At 50.6% G+C, this 21,927-nt stretch overlaps 2 protein-coding genes; one reads left to right on the forward strand and one right to left on the reverse strand.

Moving 5' to 3' along the window:
• Positions 1–11,558: 11,558 nt before the first annotated feature.
• Positions 11,559–12,122, forward strand: CHC_T00007756001 (hypothetical protein). The gene has a single exon (XM_005711461.1). The coding sequence runs from the start codon at positions 11,559–11,561 to the stop codon at positions 12,120–12,122; it is 564 nt and encodes a 187-aa protein (XP_005711518.1).
• A 4,636-nt stretch (positions 12,123–16,758) lies between these two features.
• CHC_T00007757001 (hypothetical protein) lies at positions 16,759–17,906 on the reverse strand. XM_005711462.1 is given in 2 exon segments: positions 16,759–17,624; positions 17,625–17,906. The coding sequence occupies 1 exon segment, from the start codon at positions 17,904–17,906 to the stop codon at positions 17,625–17,627; it is 282 nt and encodes a 93-aa protein (XP_005711519.1). The 3' UTR covers positions 16,759–17,624.
• Positions 17,907–21,927: the final 4,021 nt, after the last annotated feature.

Here is a 21,927-nt window from a genome sequence, read left to right on the forward strand (position 1 = left end):
CGCAACCATTTCGCGCATGGCCGGGCCCTTCCGATAGGGCATAGAACGAATCGGTTTCGTTCCCGGTTCGAGGGGGATGCGGTGCTCCGTGGCTTGGATCGTTCCAAGCGCACCGCTCCATAGACTCGAGTGCTTACGGAGCATCTCGAGCACGTGGCCACAGAGCTTGTCATCATCGATGTATGACAGGTCAATCTCTTTTTCCCAATCCATCGGTGGATTTTGGGGATCCTTTTGCTGGGGGAGTACAGTACCCCTCGCCGTCGGTTGGCCTAGAGGTGACCGTTCGACCGGGTCGACCCCCCTGCCCCCGACGGTGGTCTTATCGTCGGAGTTGGATCGGCCAACTCCTACCCCACCGACTTGATCGGTCAAGTCGGTCAGGTGTAGCGCGTGCGCGATCCCCTCGGCGACCTTACGTTCGGGAGTGAGGATCGCGAGGGGGTTGCGCTTCGCGTATCCCACGACGGTGTGCTTCGGAAGCCTTCTTTCTCGTCGTGAGAAATTCGCGACGATGACGTCGAAGGTCTGATTCGGTAGGACCTCCGCGACGCCATTCGTCAGCCTCACTCCATGTCGGTGTTGGAGTGAGGGCTTGGGTTCCAGGAACACGAGGCCCCTCCCCGCGGTTGTCACACGCACGCGGGCTTGTGACATCGCGGGGATGGTAACCCAGCGGGCGATTCGGATCGCTTGCGGGGCCTCCTCGCGTACGTCTGGCCGACCCGTGTGTCGCCCGTGTCGCCTGGTAGGGGGAGTCGACTCCCCCTTTCCGTCGACGATGGTGACGGAACCGCCTTGGCGTAGCTCCATTCGTTGAGCTTCGATGTCGATACATCGCACGTGCGTATCGATGAAGGCCGTGCCGAGAAGGACCGGCACGGCGAGCTGGTCCGCAACTACGAACGGAATTCGGAACACCGTGTTCCTCAACCGCACCGCCAGGCGGACGACGGCCGAAAGCTTGAGGGGGTTGCTATTCGCGCCTGCCAATCGTGGCAGAGGTGCGTCGTGCACGACGTAACGCGTCCAATCGGGGGGAAGGTCGGCCTTCCTCACCAGATTATACCCCGAGCACGTATCAACGGCGATCGTGCGGGGTTTAAATGCATTTCCCTCTGTGGCTATCGAGCCGAGGACGTTGTAGATCTTCGACGTCATAAGGCAAATGACGCCGTCGACAACCTTCGGGGCGACCTTATCGGTGAGGTCGTTCCGCCGGGGCCCTCGATTTCGGTGCTGGCCCCGCTTGCGTTTCCTTCTCCCCCTTCCTCGGGGCGTCCGCGGATCAGTGACGCCCCTCGGATTACTCGAGTCCGTATGACACGGACCTTTCTCCGGCGACCTTGGGCTCGCGGGAGTCAGGGGGTCGACCGAATCTTTTCGGTCGTCGTTGCTCCCGTCGCCATCGTTACGCCTCACCGGGACGTCGGCTGTCCCGGTGTCTTGTTCTCCTAACGTCGGGCCTTCGGAGGCCTCGACGTGCGCTCCCTCCTGTATCGGCATTACAGGAGCTCCCGTGCCCGCCTTCGGAAGCGGGGGATGTATTATCGGACAATATCCCCCGTGTCCTTGGCGAGCACGCGGGGTCGGGTCTAGTTCGTGGGGAAAAGACGGCTCACGCGACCGCGTGTACGTAACCGTCTTTACCCTTTTTTCGAACTACCCGTGCTATCGGAGCTAACCTCCTGGCTATCGACGGCCAGGTCCTCTTCCGGTAGCCGGTCGCGTGGGTCGGGACGATTCCCCCACTGCGGCTCGGCGGCCTTGGCGAAGTACTCCGGTACTTCCGGGCCTTGACCTGCGGCGTCCGGTCGTCGCAGGATATGGGGGACGAAGCGAGTCGGCCCTCCTTCGTGACCCTCCGTGGGTAGAGGGTCCGGTTCCTCTACCCAGTCTTGCAGGTACATTATCGCATTTTGTACCTGTTGGGGTAACCGAGAACGGTCTCGGTCCCCTCTTTCTCCTTGTCGGGGGTACCTTGTGTCCGCCTGGCGATAGGCGGGTCGATCCCGACGATCGACTTCGTTACGACGGTACCCGCCTCCACGGGGGGCGAAGCGTGCGCCCCCACCCGTTCGGTTCGGAAAACCTTGACGCGGAGGACGGCCCTCGCCCACCGCTTGCCGGAGGAGATTGCGCGCACCGGGGCGCGTCTCCATCTGGTAGCGGTAGTTCCTGTACGCCGTGAACATTCGTTGTTCCGGCGACAGGAACGGGCACGCGTACATGGCATGCCCGTACGTACGGTATAGCCAGCACACGTACGCGCTGCCGTCCGTTGAGGCGAAGGTTGCCGCGTGCCGCGCCTCCTCATCGGTGAGGAGGGGCACGCGAGGCGCTTCGCCTCCTGCATCTCGGCTCGATATGTCGAGCTCTGCGACCCGGGGGTCCGTACCCCTTGCCACTCTTGGAGTGGCCGCGAAGGCGGTCGCGTAACTCGATGTCGTTCCGGTCGACATCGGTGAGGGGGTTCGTGCCCCCACGGGCCCTGCTCCTTGCGTAATGAGGACAGGGTCGGCCTGCCACTCATTCTCCCCGATATGGAGGGTCGAGGCGGGCGAACTTGTCGCGGCGGACTTCGTAGTCCTGCCAGCCTTCCCTGCCGGTTTCGAATCCGGCAGAGGTAAACCGCGCCGGGCGCGGTACGTTGTACCTTCCGCCGTGGCGATACGGCGGATGGTCGGAAGATCGGTCTTCTGACTGCCTGGCAGCCTTTGCACAGTTTCGGATACTGCGGCACGGGTTGCCGGTGCAAGTCCCCGCACGAAGTAGTGCGCGAGGGACTGTTCGGAGAAGACTGCCGTGCATCGGAACGCGGCAGTCTCGAGTCGGTCAGCAAACGTGCTTTCCGTCTCATGCGATTGCTGTCGCGCCGTAGCGACAGCGTCGTACGCTTCACCTAACACGTCGTCCGTGAGGTAGCGTTTTAAGAATTGATTCACGAGCCCCGGCCAGCTCACGTCGTCGTGGAGCTGGCCGGCGCGGAGGCCACGCATCGTATAACTCGTATACAGGCGCTCCGCGTCGCGCTCGAAGAAGTGCGCGAGGACTCGTACCGCAACACCCTCGGTCAGGTGTTGCGCGTTGAAGGTGATTCGGATATCCTTCAAGAACGGCAGCAGCTGGATCGGGTCGGTGCCGTCGAAGCTGCGCATCGTGGGACGGATCCCACGACAGCGTTGGACGTACTTCGCGATCCGTCCCGCGTCACCCGAGGTAACGAGCCTCGAGGTGTTGTCCAAGCGGTACATACGATAGTCAGCAACGGCGCTGAACTCTTGGATCATCGTATGTACCGGCTCGATCCCGGGTTCAGCGGGACCCAGCGTGCCGAAGGAGGTAACCGGTAGCGTACGGACGTCTACCGGACCTGGATGCTCGGCGTAACTCGCCGGCGGGTAGCCGCCCCAGCGGGGATCAACGGAGAACGTCGGTTCTCCGGATCCGCGGGCGGCTCCTCCACGGTCCTTTTCGTCCGCGTACGATACGCGGTCCACTTGCCGCCTACTTCCGGCGATAGGCGGCAAGGCTTGGGTCTCAGACGCGAAGTTCGCGTCTATCGGAGGACGGCTTCCTTCTGCAGTCCGACTGGTAGCGGCACCAGTCGGACGCCAACCCTCGGGGGCGGCGGCGCTCGGAGGTACGGTACCACCGGGCCCTCTCGGGAGGGCACCGGGTAGCCTTTCGGCCATGGTACGTTCCATGTCACGAGCACGCCGACGAGTGGCGTCGAGCTCAGCGGAGAGGTGCGCGAACGCACCCAATTGCTCTGCGGACGGAGAGGTTCGGTCCTCGGGTCGTCTCACCGAGGTCGGCCTCTCAGGACGACCTGGCCCGGACGGTCCGGGCGAGGCGAAACGGGAGTCTTCGACGAGCACGATCCGCGAGTGTAACTCGTCGATCAGTGCTCGGAGATTCTCTAAGGACTGCGTCACTCTATCGAACCTCCCTTCACGCAGGGAGCGGAGTTCGGCCATACACCGAGTGTATACATTGTCCGATACATCGATCCGAAGGGAAGTACGGACTTCCTCGATGTATTCGGCTATGCGTTCGAACATCGCCGCCGCTCTTTCCTCGGAGGATCCGAGCGACGGTTCGCGGTCACGAGGACCTGCGTCGCCGTCGCCCGACGGGGCGGATGGGGACTGCACAGCGGCCGGACTCAGATCCGCCGCTTCGGAGCGGATCGAGGGCTCAAACTCTTGGCTCATCTCGACGCGATCGGTTCGCGGAGGGAAGCGGAAGTCTTCTCGGAGATCGGACTCCAGGGTCTTCTAGGTCGGGAGACCACTGTAGCATAAACACCCCCAACGGAGAGGGGTGTATGCACAGCTCGACGTAGACCCCGTCCGAACGGGAAGACGGGGGTGAAGCGGGACACCAGCTAGCGGCACCGGGCAGCGGGCCCGGGTAGCGTGGTAGAGCGGGAACGGGGAGGACGCCGGTACGCGCGAGCGGTTCGACGCCTCGACGCCCCGGCGCGGTACTGGGTGACGATCCAGTACCGACGGGCGGAGGCGGAGCCGGCTCGTGGGCGTACCGCGCGCGTCCTCAACCCGCGCTCGGTGCCGCTCTAAGGTAGTTAGCGAACGCTACCTTAGAATAAGCGGGAAGTCGGACCTTGACGGTCGGTGGGTGACAAGTCCTTGCTTGTCTTCCTCCACCGCCGCCGGTCCGCTCCATATTTAATGTACGTGATAACCTATCATAATAGTACAGTACCGATGTACTGTAGCGACGTACTGTAGCGGTCGGTCAACACTGTAATACTGTCAGCCATCGGGGCTGACAGTACACGTGTGTGTGCGCGCTCTTCGGTCCCGCGCGTACACGTGTACACGTGCGCCCCCTGTACTCGGGGTTACACGTGGTGGTACTGTAGAGCATCGAGCTCTACAGTAACCGATCCGATTCTGAGTTGATCTAATCTAAAATAAAGCCCCAGGGGGGGGGTTATACTACATTATGGACCCCTCATCGCAACTGTCGCAACGCGACTTGGAATCGATCAAGAAACACATCAGCAAAGTGGATCGAACCCACCCGCTCATCGAAAACATTTGCGTGGAACTTGATGAAGCTATTGACCTGCCAGCCGAAGAAATTTTATCTTTCTTAAAAGATTGTCTTTCTCTAGATGTTCTACTAGTCGACCCAGCGATGGAAAAAAGGCAGATTTTTCGAGCCATCCGAAAAGTAATTGAGGTTTGTGGAGTGGAAGTTAGTTATGCTGCAGGTATACCGCTTCCGAACAAAGTAATAGAAGCACTGTACTCGGACATTCCTGATGTTTTAAATGAAGCCCAGCAAATGCTACAAGCTTACAAAAAGTTTGGAACATTCAAACCTGATTTTGTCCCAGAACAGAGTAACCCAGAAATACTGACATACACCCCAGCAGAGACTGACCTTGCTCGTGATGAGGTAGGAATACAACAAGACACGCGTATTGCAAGGAACGATGCAGCTGAACAACCACTGGAATATCAACCTCAACAAAAGGAAAATCTGCGAGCAACCGTTCCGCTTGAAAATTCTATCCCGAGGAAGCAAAACCTGGCGAAAAATAGACAGGCTGTTGCAAATGCATTCCATCACAATAATGGAAAATTTTCGGGATCACCCGGGACTGGAATACCTTTGCACATCGTCAAGAGGAAATTCGAAGAACTAGTGTTTGAACAAGAAATTCCGGAAACGGATCGCGTTCAATTGATGCACAACTGTTTGTCAGGTATAGCTCAGGAATATTTTTATTCTACAGTACGAAGCACTGCGGAAAATAGCGAAGCTGCATTCGATATGATTTCGGAAAGGTTCAGCTCCAAACAACATCAGTCTCAGGCCTTAGCATACCTTCGTCGACTCTCCTTTTCTGGAATTAAGAGCGAAAAGTCATGTTCAGATATTGAGGCTCTAGCAGCTGCACATTCACGTATTTTAGAATACATCCCACAATGCGGACCATCATACCAAAACGAACATCAAGATGGAAACATGGGTGAGTTCCTCGCAGGTATTGTCGACGGACAGCCTTGGGCTGAGCACGTCCTTACCGCACGAATAACCGCGAATGGAAAAGAGAAGGGCATGGACTACAATTCGCTTTATGCTATGCTGGTCTCAGCCTTGACACTCGTAGACAATAGAGAAAAATCGGACACCTCACCAAAAGGAAATCCCGCTGACTCAGTGTTCTATGGTGAGACCTATGGAAAGCATATCCCAAGAAAAAGGAACACAACAAACAGATATAGCTCTAACAAGTTTAATCGAAAAAGAAGAACGCCCAGCGAACTTCAGGCTCTAAAACAAAGAACAAAATGTCTAGTCTGTAAAAAGGTTGGCCACTGGAAAAATGAATGCCCGGACAAAAGGTCTACGATGACAGACATTATCAGAGCTCGTATCAAAGAAAATGGAGGAACGGACAAAGCAGCTGCCCAAGTCCTTTTTTCTTTAGCCGACCAAGAGGATTCGTATGCAGAATATGCTGCACAAGCCGAAAATGGGCATGGCCCGTGCAACGGAAGCGAAGAACACAGCGCTCTCAACACTTTCGAAAGCCTTTACAGCGCCACGGAGTCCGGTTCCGGTCTAGAAGATGCTCTCCAAAACACATTCGAAACTTTGCTCACTGGCCTAGAAAGCGACGAAGAGTCCGAAGAGATAAGCAATGACAAAGTGGATTTTTGACTGCCAGCGCACCTTTTGTGGACAGTTCGCTGGCCAGCAAGGCTCCACCTCCTACCTACTCACAATCTCAAACATTGGCTACCGGTTCTAAAATTCACAAGTGTGGAATGATTTGTGGGACACGAAGGAGCATTGGTCAAAGGAAATAGCAACACAGGTTGCTAGAACAACGGATCCCAATTGATATACACTACATGAGAGACGCCTTTCGTAAATCAAGAAGGTTCTCCCCAGGCCGACCCCCGGAATTCGCCGGCGCATGTATTGATATTGGATCCCCTCGATCTTTGATCGGTCTCAGTCAAGCAAAAGCTTACTGTAGAGCGATGCGTATCAAACTGACCCTTTCACCTTCTCAAAACTGTTTCAGATTTGGTACCTATCCTACTACTTCGCTCGGCAAAATGGTAATACTACTACCCACTCCCAGAAGCACTATCTCACTGAAGGTAGACGTAGTGCGTGAAAATATTCCAATGCTTATCGGACTAGACGCATTATTTCAACACGGTTTGGAACCCTCAGTACTGAAACGATCCCTCAATTGTACGAAGCAAGATTGGTCACTCCCTTTACAAATGAAGCATGGACATCTGTATTGTTGTTGGAACCCATCTTCATTTTCCGTATTCTTTACAAGAAACCAATTGGAGCGGTTACATCGGCACATGCTCCACCCTTCATCACGCAAACTTTACGACCTTTTGCGCAAAGCTGATCCCGAGAACCTGCAACCCGATACTCTGAAGACCCTCAAGGATGTATCAAAGGCATGCGAGACGTGCACTCTATATGCTCCCAAACAAATCACATTTCGCATCAGAGACGCAGATAAGATCATATTCAATCATCGCATATTGATGGACATCATGTTTCTGAAAGACAGACGGCAAAAGTCTAGACCCTTGTTGCATGTTATAGACGCTGGAACTCGTTTTAGTGCCGCAGCATTTTTGAAGGACAGTAGCACAACCACAATTTGGAATACGTTTATCAAAATTTGGTCTTCAGTTTACGTTGGATTCCCGGAATCATTACTTACAGATCAAGGGTCTGTCTTTCTTTCTCGAGAATGGAAATACAATTGTGAATCCTCCCGAATTGAGCTACTTAACACAGGAACAGAAAGTCACAATTCCTTAGGGATTGGCGAAAAGTATCACTCCACACTCCGAACAATTTTTAGAAAAGTACTGTGTGATCACCGTGCCTTGCCCGAAGATATAGCCCTTATTAAATCGGTCCAAGCAATGAACGAGACCGTCGGACCTCATGGACTGGTGCCCACGCTATTGGTTTTTGGGGTAATCCCGAAACTGCCCGATATATCCGAGCGTAATTTTCCTGTACAAAGGGAGCGACTGAGAGCGGCCTGCACGGCAAGAAAGGAATACGAGAAAGTGGTGGCCAGGAGCATTGTGCATCGAGGCCTACGCACTGTACCGCCACCGGCTGCGGATCACGTTTGCGTACCAGGAGACTTCGCGTACGTGTACCGGGAAGGCCTGAAACAATATACTGGTCCACATCTCGCAGCATCAGTGGAGGAGAAATGCATACGTCTGCACCTAGGAGAAAGTACTGGCCCACGTCCTTTTAACATAGCTCAACTTCGACCGGCACCACTGCAATGACACCCAACTTATGACGAACAACTCTCTAAATCTGAAACCGACCATAACACAGTAATGCATACCGAAACGCTGGAACCTGGAGATGCTAGAGAACATCTGTTCGACGATGCTAAAAGAAAAGAAATACTCGGGCTAATTGAGAAGGGAACCTTTAAGATCGTACTGGAAGAGGAGGCAGGACCGCATCCGAACATAGTCCCGTCACGATACGTCCTCACAATCAAACACGCAGATAATGGATCCACACTTTATAAGGCTCGCTTAGTCCTTGGTGGACATCGCGATAGAGAAAAGCACTCCGTTGTGCACAATACATTCAATCTGAAACAATCGTCAGTGCGCATTATGTTGGCATTGGCTACTATTCTTGGGTTCGAAGTATGGTCACTCGATGTAAAACAGGCGTATCTACAAGCAGCATCAGAGCTACAACGCAAGGTGTTTACTCGCCCAGCATCCATTGAACTTCGACCAGATGAACTAGTGCAAATATTGAAACCATTGTATGGATTGACTGACTCCGGAGATTATTGGTGTGAGACCAATCACAAGTTTCACCTAGGAAAACTGAGAATGGAACAGTCGACAGGGGATTTTGCTCTATTCTTTAGACGAATAAGGGACCAACTAGTATCCCTATCAGGCTCGTACGTGGATGATGTTTTTCAAGCAGGTACAAAGGAAGAGAAAAAGCGCTTGCAAACTCACTTTAAGAATGAATTCGACATCATACTGAACAACGAAACAAGTTTCACCTATACAGGGCTCCAATGTGACACCTCGGATAGGAATGAGCGAAAGTTATCTCAAAAGAAATATATCGAGAGACTAAGGTTCCTGACAAAGACCTCCACGTTTCAAGAGTTTAGATCTCTCCGGGCTCGTCTGGCCTGGGTCGTACACACGAGACCAGACATAGCATGCGCTGTGTCCTTTGCCGCACAGATCACTGAACGCATTCATGACACTCACTGTAACCAGGCTTTGAACAGAATTGTCAAGCATTTGAAGCAAACGGCAGAGGTTCAGCTGAGATTCCCAAAGCTCGACATAAATTCGGTCAGGCTGCTGGTGTACACTGACGCCTCACATAACAACAGGGAACAGAACAGGTCGCAGCTGGGGTACTTGATTTTGTTAGCAGACAAGTTTGATCGATGCGCGTTTCTGCATTACTCTTCATACAAATCGACGCGAGTGACGAGATCATCAATGGCTGGTGAAACTCTCGCTTTTGTAGAAGGCTTTGACTGCGCATACTTAATCAAACACGACCTTTCAAGAATTTTAGGGCGATCAATTCCGCTGCTGATGTTCACGGATAGCGAGGCTCTATTCCAAGTTTTGACTAAGTCGAGGTATACAACAGAAAAAAGACTAATGGTTGACATATCGGCAGCACGAGAAGCATATCAAACGAAGGTCATTTCTAATGTTGCCCTTATCAGCTCCGAGGTTAATTACGCTGACGCCCTGACGAAAATTAAGAGCAACAGCGCTCTACAGGGATTGCTCCGCTCTCACCTTGTGCAACACGACGTCCGACAGTGGGTCATGGCCCCGCCGCACAAACAGGTGTTGTCCTCCGACAAGAAAATTGCGGGTGTGTAGAGAAACACATGCGCTTGTCAGTCGTCAACACTCGTGTGTACTCACAACGGACACACGTGTGCGAGATGGGATACGTTGACACAGATAACACGTGTAGAAGCTCGTTGCTGATAATGTGGAAGAAGCAGACAGCATTTCGGAGAGCTGACAGAAAATAATGCAGACAGCGAGCGCAACTCTTAGAGATGCGGCGTTCTCGTTACTGACAAATATATGTACCCTACCGCTTTGTAGAGCGAGGAAAAGAAGAAGAAAGGGCACGTACTAAATCACCAACTGTGAGTATTCACGATATTCTTTGGCAAGAATTTGCTACCGCGTTCGTACGCGAGACCCCGTGCGCTTCTGCGCGAGACGACCATCCTTTGGATATTGTCACACACACTGGAAGAATACTTTTGTATCTTCCCCCCCTGGATTTCACAACAGCGAGGCACATCTTTCTCAAAAGCAATAAAGCTGTAGACATTGTATATCACAGCCTCACAAAATATTAACTCAACATTTCGTAAATGGTGGAGACCTTGCGCTTGCAGTCTATCGTGATCCTGATTATGAAAATAGAACCTGAACATAAAAGTTCCCATACAGTTCATGTCAGTCTTGAAGAACTGTTTCGGTGTCGTCTGCCGAGAAATACTCGCCATCGAGCAGTCTTTCGTCTACTTATACTCAGTGACAAAGACGCAGGAAACGTGACTGCCGGCTCAGTTACAACGGCACCCCTGTCTGAGAAGCAACAACATGTCCTTTCTGTTTGGGGATGACGACCTTAACTGTCAGCACTCACAGGAGGTGCTATTCAGATGGAAAACGGATGAGCTTTTCTGGAAGAAGTAAGAAGTCAATGTACCGTACTCTTCATGTACGCAGCTCACTGTATTGCATTAAGAATGTACGGTAGACCGTGATGGAGCAAAACAATAGGAATGTATTTCCCTGTTTCGTTAGACTTTGATGGATGTGGACGTTGCTGAATAGGTAATGTAGCCTACTTGTATAGATGTGCAGAAGCGCTCGGAGCATAAACCTGCTGTCTAGATTGTTTCTCGAACTGGTAGCGATTAGAAGTGGCAGTGCTACGTTCCAGAAGGCACAATAAGGAGCAAACGATAGATTCTTCTAAACGCCGACATTTCACATGAGGTCCCCCGCAGTTCTTAGTAGAACCCTTAAACATCCTGACCGGTATACTAGTGCAATATGATTACAACCGACAGACACTCCGGCACCGACAAATTTCCTCCCTCTTTCGACCAACAAACAATAAAACTAAATTAAGGGTAGTTGCAAGCTCGGAAGTAGCCAGAGCACAGACGAATACACAAGATATATTACGCAGCGGATGTACGCAACGCGAGTGCAGAACGCAACACTCGTAGCCCATAACCGTAACATTTATCAGATGATGGTGTTCTAAAGTGTAGGTAGATGAAAAGGGTGTGTGGCATCCAAAAAGATTGCCTGTTCTCTACGGCTGAAACCAACTAACACAACATGCAAAGCGGTGGCTTTTGACTGCGGCAGAGTACTCGTCATATGAGGATGCCAAGTTCCTACGGATCCGCCGTCGGGAGACAGCACTGAATTTTCCCATGTTTGCACTTAACGATGCCGCAAGGAGAGCCAATTCGCTTGCATCGTCTGCGAAGCCTCCTTTTGTTCGGACGACCTCTCACGCACTTGCACGGACAAGGTGAGCTGGGGGTCACTGAGGAGGTTGCCGAGATTGTCGGGGGAGGTGTTGGGGATTCCGAAACGTCCGGAGTCATCTCTTCCGGGGTGTGTATCATCTCTTCCGGGGTGTGTATCATCTCTTCCGGGGTGTGTGTCATTGGTTCCATGGTTGAAATTACGGGTGTCTCCGTCATTGGTCCTGGGGTTTCTGAAATTGTCGGTGGCGGAGATACAGATACTTCCGGATCACAGCATTGCCACCCATTGAGTCCGTTTCGTTGGCATCGCTGGACTTCACAACCGTCATATACTTGTCGTCGACACTGCCGTCCTGCACGCCGGCGCGGCCTTCCCCTAGCGAAGCATAGACACGGACATTGCGAGGTTTGCCTCAACGCTGCGCCTGCCGTAGTACCCTGCACGCTATTCGGCGAGAGCATAAGAACAACACATGCCATAAGTAAGACGAAAACCTTCATTCTTGACGAGATATCTTGACACAGACAACCGATTTATCTGTTACTTGCGTAAAGAGAGAACGACCGATCCAATGTTGCAGCAAATGAGAGATAAGAAGAGGAGTGTGGGTCCTCCGCCTCCCCTTTTATAAGCCAAGTTCCAAGCTCATCGCTCCACAGAATACAGTTTGAGAAACGCTAGGAAGGAATCGATCTTACGAATGAGAGCTAGCTCGCCAATTGGTGGGAACGTTCATATCGATGGGTAGATCGAACAGGTAAGTTATCATGAGCCTAAACGTTTGCTGTATGACGTGTGCTATAGTTCTACTCCGCAACACCACATCGATTGTGAAGTACAGTGCTACCCAAACCTGTAATCCCAGAAAAGATTTGCACAACAACAGTTCGTATATACAGGATGCAGTTTGACATTTATCACCCCTGAAGAAGGAAAGTTTACTGTATGTCAGCAGCCTCTTGTGAAACACTACGTTTGTCTTTAGTGTTTCTGTCTTCTGTTCAACAAGAATGTCGACATCTGCATGTCAACAAAAGGGATTAAAAATTTACTGCACCATCCAATATTCAGGACAAGAAGCTGAAGGCTTACTCCGGTACTCATCAAACAACGAGCTAGTCATGGCGTAGATAGTCACCGTTTGTGAGTTTTGGAAAAGTTGTGTAGGTCTGTCACACCAAATCCCCCACTATTGCTTCGTTTATGTTAAGACCTCATCGTGAAATGGGAGGGACATACATCTAGAAAAGTACTGAAGGCATGATTGATCATGACGGCCAATCTAATTACTGGTCCCCGTAACATATCTCAAAGTGTATATTTCGGAAAGCAGAACAGATATCCGAGCTGAACCCCTGTCATTTTCTAGGTTCAGTGCAGTTGATGGTGACGAGCTGGCCTAAGCACTCTTTTGAGAGAGTTTCATCCAGTTCACACAGAACTGCGTAAAAAATAACTGTACATTGTTTCCGCCCTGTACAGTATTTAATGTTTTCGTGTCTACACAGTGCAAGACAGCTTCATGGTATTCATGCATCACGCTTTTCTGCGGTTTCAAACCCTTAAGAGCAAGACTCCATCTGTTTGTATTCCTAGCTACTCTCGTGTTTTTTTCTATTGTGTGGACATAAAGAAGTCCCTTTTGCAGCATATACGCATTCCTCCTACAGTTAAGGGAAGGAGCCAACAGTGCCGATGCAGTAAACTGAAATCAGAAACAATTCCATGTTTAGAAAGATTGAAAAAGAAGAGTCAGGCAGAGCAGCACAGCTAAACCAGTGTAAGAAAAATAACCCGAACCGCAAACGTCACGATCATAATCGTGTACCAGTTCTAAGGCTCACCGATCGAACGTGCTTGTCCATATCGGGGTTTCGACAAGAATACTTGTCCTGTCGGATTGTATACGGTATGGAATATTTCCGCCACACATAGATTAGTACCTGGAGGAGAGGAAGATTTACCTGGTCATGTCAAGAGTTAAAACGAGAACAGACGTTTTGCTTCTGTTCGATATCGAATCATTAAACAATCAGCCATACTTAAACTTACGTCTATTTCCAAAACGTTGAGAACGTGGGCTCTGTAGCCCATGCTCTAAAACGCACTGGTCCTGTTGCACTACTGCGGGGCGAGCATTGAATAGATGGACTGATTGCATCGTTGTACCTTTCTTCAATTGCAATTTTGTGGATCAGCAACGTCGCAAATGAGAATATGAAGTACTGTACATAACTTGTATGGTGTATTGTTGTTCCGTCTCGCGTGGATAGAGCCACCATGTCACCAACCTGTTTATCATATGTACTGTATCATTTCTATTATCAAAGATGCCGAAAAGAAGAGAACTAAAATTGTTCCTAGCTGAAAAATATTTTATTGAGCGTTGCTTCTGGACCAAGCCCAAGCGAACGCCTTCCTTGCGAGAAGCGGAAAGTTCTGGCTGCCTTTCCGAGTTTAGCCGCAGATGGAGACACTTAGAATGCTACGAGTAAGGGATACAAAGTGGTATTGTTCTGGTGGTACATACAGTGAATCTTCCTGTACTTTATAGTATTGGCTGCGGCCCCGTTAGCATAACTTTAAGGAAAAATTGAGGTTCATAATGGACGTCGGAAAAGAAAACATACCTAGTTCTTCCTTTGAAAGCATGGTGGGTAGGGCAAGAGTTCCGTGCAGCAATTTCGCGATGACCTTTGTGGTATTGAGCACATGCTGTCTTAATTCGGACGCCTTCCACGCATCATCCATGAACAAAAAACTCAATGGGTCATTTCCGAACGTGTCACCCCCCAGATCCATACATTTAGCCAAACCAATATGCTATCACTTGCAAGGATAGCATACAATCTGTCCGAATTTCATATTTGGTGGTAGAATTTCGTACTGATCGACTCGTGCCGCTATTGGCAGATAGTCACTATCTACCCTTAGGGTAGCTGCAAAGCATAGAAAAGGTCTAATAATAGCATCCAAACCTACAAACAGCGAATGGGCGCAATGGCTATGCTCGAAAATCATCATGCGATGAATCGTTGGGCCCATGATGCTAAGGTGACAGGAGCAAACCATACAATAAGTACCCTTGGTACCTTCAAGGTTGATCTACATACTGTACGATACAGTCGATCCTCGATGTATGCCTCCTCCAAGTTGCGTATCCTTTGCAGTACCCAGGGTACAGTACCTTTGAAGGTGCACTATGTATGCACGCATACGGCCGGAACGGAACTCGTACCTGCAATTTCAGCCCCTGTATGAAGCCGGCATGCATCCCCTCTCATGGATAAAGGTCAAACTGGCATCTCATACTTGTCAGATGTCCCTTCATACAAGAACACTCATAAATGATACTGTTTTATGGACCAGTGTGCGTTTTGTTTATTGCGCACTGTGTCTCGTTCATTATCCGGATTTTTGTTTGGTGCCAAATTGTAAGGCTGGGGTTGTTTGATTTGAGGAGCCAATTAACCCCAACGATGAGGATGACTATGCGGCTGTTATTTCTGGAAGCGATCTAGCTTTCAATGCGGCCGCGGAAATAAGTGGCGAAGAGCATGGGTACGGGCACGGTGATGCTCTAGCCTAGGAAACTGGGGGGGATGAGGCATTCGATGTATCTATGGATGAGCTATTGAGATCGGTAGTCAATACGAAGAGAATGTTGCAGCAGAAGCCGAGCAATCGCGGGTTTGTGATTCGCTTTCTTGCCGAATTGCAGGGCAAGCATCGGGTGGAGGAACTTTCCAACAGACGCCAGAAAAACATATCCGACTTCTTCCCAAAAGAATGTACCGCAGGGTAGTTTCAACAAAGAAAAGATGTCTATTAATTAGGACGTTTTATGAAACAAGTTATGATAAAACCTTGTCCCACGCATATCCTCAATGTATGCATAAAGATTGCTGCTACCATGAGTGTGCATACATCAAGGATCGACTGTGCCAGTATCATTGTTGCTGTTCTCCCTCACTTGTTTTGGATACAGGTGTACGGTACGATGTTAGATTCATCACCGATTACAGTACAGTTCAGTAGGCACAAACAAACCCCTTTCTAAGGAGACAGATTAGGCGACATTCACCTGTGCTCATGCAGCACGTGGCATATATTGTAGGTACACACCTAATGCCGCGAACTTTGAGGACGATGAAGCTGCTAGGGCTCGCCAAGAATACTGTGTATTGCGTAACCCCCGGCTCTGATCTGTAATCGTGATGGTTTTGCGTTGCTGCCCAGGGCAAGATGCACAGACAGCGAAGGGTTGAAGCCATAATGTATGCAAACCCATTTCTGATGTTATAAACTAGAGTACTCCCACGTGTCCTTCGTGCAGTACAACAAATGTGTCTGACAGAAAAAGGTGGAGCAGCTGTGATGTCCATCAAGCGATGCTCCTCTTTGCCGTGGGGCTTAGCCGCCCGTAAGACAGCACACACTCCTGTAGTCAGGAACGATCCTTTCGGGACTCTTGTGACTGGTTTGAGCCGGGTTTCTTGTCTCGTCTACAGTATCTCAAGTACAGTTCGTACTCCATGACAACAGCTATCTACATATGAGATATCTACGCTAATTTTTGAAAACAGCAAGCTCCACGATAGTTTTAAATGCATCTCTCGACACTCATGGTTTCTTCAAATAGTGGGCAACTAGTGTATGCTTCTTCAACATAATAAACAGCAGTGGTGACGATAGCAATCGTGTAGGGTTCGTTTCGCACATACTTATACTGTACTACTACTGATAATACTGTAGTGTAGAGCAAACTTGCGTGTCACTAATAGCATCAACACAGCGTTATTGCAGCTGACGAGGCTATACTGTATGCAACATCTATCAATAGTGAAACGAACGTCATGCTTTGCCTCAAGACTTCAGCAATTCTGTTCTCAGTGGGGCCCTGCGAGTGCTTTTTAACACCATGAGACTCTGCGGATTGTTACAGTAGCAGGCCCTGAGGACGGCCAACACTTCCGCACTCATCGCATTACATCGCACGTACTGCCTTACTGCATGGATTCCATGCAAGCAAGCAAATCTGCCTACAATCATAGGGAGTGGTATTGACGCACAACGCTCGGCCTGGTCAGCAGGTCTCATCGGGACGTGCATCTGGCGCTGCTGCCTTACGAATGCTAACGGTGCGTAATGTGGGTCAACAATCGCATTTACTGTACAAAGTAACTGAAGATAAATGAGCAGCCGTCATCCGCTCGCTTGCGTCTTCACCGCCGCTTGAGTGCAGCGCTGTATTCTGTTACTGTACTGCACGTTGCATCCGCATACACAGCACGCACGAACGACAAGACCGCGCGGTACCCGAATCCGACATCGACTAATGTACAAGTCAGGCCCCAACTATGTCCGCTAGCTCAGCCTCGCGCGATCAACTTGCCGCCAAGACTCACACTCGCCGGTCCGCCGAAAGACAAACACCATGCCGCACATACATACACATGCATACCCAACTTGCCATACCCCTCCTCGCCCCCTCTAGCCTTCACAGGCACGTCTCGCCTCGCCTCTCGCGAAAGGCGCTCAAATGTAATCGTACTTGCTCATCCACCAAGCGAGAAAAATGCCGTATCCGATGAAGAAATGTAGGGCGACGACGCCAACGGCTGCAACCGTTCCCACCGTAGCGCCCCATATGAAAGCTTTTCTTCTCTTGCCAACGATGCCGCAGCTCTGCGGGCAGCACAGGAACAGAAAGGCAAATGGGAGAATCGAAGCGGCGGCGAAGAAGGCCGCGAAAAAGTAGAACTTGGTGAACTTTGCGCCCTCATCCGCGAGCGGCGGGCAGCCCCCGTGCTCGATGTCGTGCCCGACCTTGATCACGGTATCCGACGAAGAAGCATCGGAGCTGGAGAGCTGCGTCCCCGTGGCGGGGACGGCGGCGTCGGCGGGCGGAGCAGCGGAAGGCGAGGCGCTCATGTTTATTTGGTGCTTCGAAATCTTGACGCAGGGATCGGTCAGGCAACAGTTAGTTCCGTGGACGCCGGGGTGGCGGCGGCCGAGGCGTCATGTTTTATTGCCGGGGGCGGCAGTACTTTCGGCGGCCGACACGCGCGGGACTGGCCGCGCGGACCGGCAGCCCCCGCGGGCATCAGGAGCCTTGTTCGGTAAGTGCGGGACGCCGGGGGTCGCCACGCGGAGCGGGCGGGTCCTTGGGCATACGCGGCGACCCCCGCCAGGGCCGGCGAGGCCGGATGGGGGAGGGGGGCGCTGCGGATGGAACACGAGGAGTTGCAACGTTGCCGAACGGGGGTGCATGGATCCCAACGGAAGGAGGTAGCGCTTCATGGGTGGCCGAAGCCTCGTCGAAACCTAATAATCGCCATTAATATTTTCCTTGCTGATTTCAGTGATGCGATTCTTGGCACACGTGTACACGCCAACTTTCCTGGATATCTTTCTTCGCCCTCTTGCCGCTTACAGTGCCATGTAACTGTAATGTATAGGGCGCAATGCCCTCCACTGTAAGCCTGCATCAAGAACTTACAGAGCGCACTGAAAGTATATGCTCTTATGTAGTGCATCTCCACCTGTCGCAAAAAATTAAAAGAAAAGGGGAAACAATAAAGGGTTAACCGGCAGGACCGGGCGAATGAAGGGAATCGCAGTTTTTATTGTTGTGGCTTTTGTTTTCGTTCTTGCTTATCTTGGCAGCTAGTCTGTCTCGACTCCCTCTGTATTTATACTCCCCGTCCTCCTTGATTCTCTCTCCATGTTATGTTTTGCACTATCACAAAATCCATGTAGTAGAGGATGCACTCTTCTTCGACATCTGAAATTACTAAATGCTACCGTTTGGTGCATTTCAATAATTTCGTTGAGATGCATTTCTCTACTACAGTAAAACTCCACCTTCAAATGCTATGCTCCCACACCGCCACAGTCACCAATTGAGTCATATTTTGCAATTTGCAGTTTTGGAGCCTCCACCGGGCTAGTTATATCGCAAATCGAGTTGCAAAACGTATGAGAAGACCCGATTTGCAACATTTTGTCTCCCCAACAATTGACGAGTTACGAGACAAAGTTCTGCAAACCAGTCGGTCACCTACCGCGATATGTGAAATAAAATGATGAAAAGCAGCCTTTTCATACTAAAACACCGGTTTTAATATTGAGGGAAACTAATCAGTAAATAAGATTTAACAAATGTGCTTTGCATGCCATGCACTCGGGTCTTCTGATCTGGCGAGATGGCGTTGAGATAGCAGATAGTATCTGCTTTTAGTGGCACCTTCAACCAATGTCAGGTCATTTCCACATCAAGGAAATTGACACAATGCATTGCGCCAATTATTTGGGGTAGTCTCAGATTGTATTCTGAAATAGGGCAGTCATACGAGAGGCTCAAGAGCCAAGTTCATCAAGTGCTTTCAGAAGGCGCATTTTAGACTCCCAACTTACCTTCGTAGTGTGTAGCACGCATTCACAGTGTTCCAATCGTTTTAAAGGTACCTTGCAAAAGAACTACTGGGGTGGTAAACGCGCCGCTCTTCTTTTGCGAAGTTTATGCCACGTTTCCTGGCTACTCTTAACATTTAATCAAAGATGGACCCCTCTCCGTGTCTTTCCGTAATTTGCGTCCCTTCAACAGGAGCTCAAAACTCTCAGCAGTACTGCATAATCCAAATCCGAGTTGCAAAGCGGTCCCAGCGCCACAAATTTCTAATACGGAGATACATTTTACTACGGCTGTTGTGCAAATTTTAATCGATATCAAATTATGGTTTTGCAAACAATGATTGCAACACTATGTGGGGCTACTGTATTCCCCACCAATAAGGCAAGGGTAGAAAAGACTAAGTATGATTAGAGGTCTGACATGTTACGTGTAGATAACTATTACCACAGTAGACGTACAATTAGGGCAACGTGCTTGTATTACGGATGCGACCCAGCACCACGCTTTGTCGTTAGTCGCGGTACATCCTCAGGTTCAATAGGGTTCGAGCTCACGTCGACCCAGACCGGGGAGGGGACCAGAACAGTAAACCTTCATTCTTCTTTCTGTTCACTTGAAGGAGTAGACTTGCTTCCATTTGATAGGGTCTCCGAGCAACTACTTAGGGCTCCTGTTCCCCATGCCGTCCCATCGCATCGCTCCTAGCGCGAGCGATCGCAACGCCACGTCTTCCAATCCTCAACCAAGTGCACCGCAATCGGATGCGCTTCAGACTATCCTCGCCTAATTCACGTCCTTTCGTGAAATTTTGTCCGCTCAGCAGACGGAAATTGAAGCCTTGTATCAGGAAGCTGCAGAAACTGTGGTTCCAGTCAGCACCGCGCAAGCCGAGATTGCCAATCTTCATTCACAGCTTTTGACACAACAGCAACAGCTTGCTGCATTGCAGCAACAGACTCCGCCAACCGCTCCCGATTCCACTCCGTCCAATTCGCCGCATCTATCACACTTTCTCTCCCTTAAAGCCCCAACTATTCCACCATTCTATGGAAATCGAGATGAACGCACATCTGTAAAGTTTAAAGGCTTCATATATAACGTCAAGAAAGTTGGCGCACTCTCCCGAATGACTGAGTTTCAACAATTGTCTCTTGCAGAGTGCCATCTCCAGGACAAAGCGGCGGCATGGATAATGCGGATGGAGTCTGCCGGTACTAAACCCACTTCCGTCGACGCACTTCAAGGAGCTGTGATTCATTAATTTGCTCCTCCTGACGAGAAGGCTCGGGCGAAGATCACACTCATGAACTACAAAATGCTTTGTGCTATTGACACACACATATCACGATTCCAAGACCTCGTCGAGATCTGTAGCACAACCCTCTCAGAAGCTTATGTGTTTTTCTTTTCCAGTCTCCCTGCCAATTACAAACAGGAATTCACAAAACTATATCCTACAGGCGAACCGAAAGACGTCCTTGATGTATACGAGAATGCCCGCACCTTCGACCTGTCACTGCAGTGGGCCGAGAAGGATGACAAGTTACTGAAGCCTGACCGTAAACCGAGACATTCACCGTCTTATGGCCCTCGTGATTCACCCACGCGTTCCCAACACTGACCACCGAGGGCCGATAAGAATCACAGTGCTCTCTCATGGGGTCCAATGAAATCTGGCGAGCGCACTCGTTATCGAGAAAATTATCGCTGCATGAAGTGCGGTCATAAAAGCTGGAGTAATCCTGACCATGGGTGTCGTAATAAGAACCCTTCTCCATATAAGGAACAGCCTGCCAAAACGGGAGTAGTGCCACGCTTGAGTGTGGCCCCCCAAAGTGGGAATAAGTTTTCTTCACTTCACCTGTCCGGCCTCACAGCTGGACTAGACACGGATTTGTTCTTCAGCGCAACTCTCAACGGACATTAGGTGACCGCCTACATCGATAATGGTGCCAGTCATCTTTTGTGTCCCGTTAAACTGCTGAGCAATTAGATTTATGGCTTAAAGCGGCCAGTAGGGAGGCGACAGCGCGCAAGTTTTCGTCATCAGAGGGGCGACGCCATTCTATTCCAACGATCACAGGGGTAACACTAAAAATAGTACATATTGAGATGGCGACAGCCTCCCAAAAAGCGTTATCAGGAGGGCGTCAAGACAAGACAAGGGGCGACAATTCCGGTTATACCCTGGAAATGGTGGATCACATAGCACATGACGGAAATAGGGGGCCACAACCATAACGATAGGGGCTACAATTGCGCACTTTAGGGCGACGCCTCGCGTAATACACAAGAGAGGGGCGACAACTAAACCCAGTACAAATCAGATGGGCGACTCTACCCACGCCACGAACACATACGTCCACACATAGACGACAGCGACCTACTCAAAAAGCTGCTTCAGCTTGCAATCCGCCCTTACATGGCCCTCACAATGGCACAAGCTACACGAATAGCTCTTTTTCTTTCTCGTGCTGGGCCCACGTTCAAACCATCCCTTCTTTCTCTGTCCTGCATTCTTCACAGGTCGCCCTCGAGGGGGCGCAAGTGCTTTCGGAACTTGCAAATGTTTACCTAGTGCCACAAGCTTTTTCGCGGATAGAAAAACCTGATCGATAGCAGCTGGCTCCGGCAACGGAAATCTCACATCCTTGCACTGCCCCTTCCAAGTAGAAGTCAGATGACGCCTGTCAATAAACATTTGCAGGTTGGTAGAACCGTGTTTCCCGGCAATAACTGCCAATTCGTTTAGACAAGGGAAGCCGGTACCCTGCTTTGAATATGCACAGCACAAATGCGGAGTCTGGCTGCTTTCCGCGATTGACACCATCCGCTGCGGAAACCCATTCGTGTAGCTTCTGACGATAGCCTGCATTTGGTTTGGTTCCGGCAACAAGTCGCACAGTT

The sequence above is a fragment of the Chondrus crispus genome, genomic scaffold (genome assembly GCF_000350225.1).
Source record: "Chondrus crispus Stackhouse genomic scaffold, scaffold_83, whole genome shotgun sequence".
Classification (NCBI taxonomy): Eukaryota; Rhodophyta; class Florideophyceae; order Gigartinales; family Gigartinaceae; genus Chondrus; species Chondrus crispus.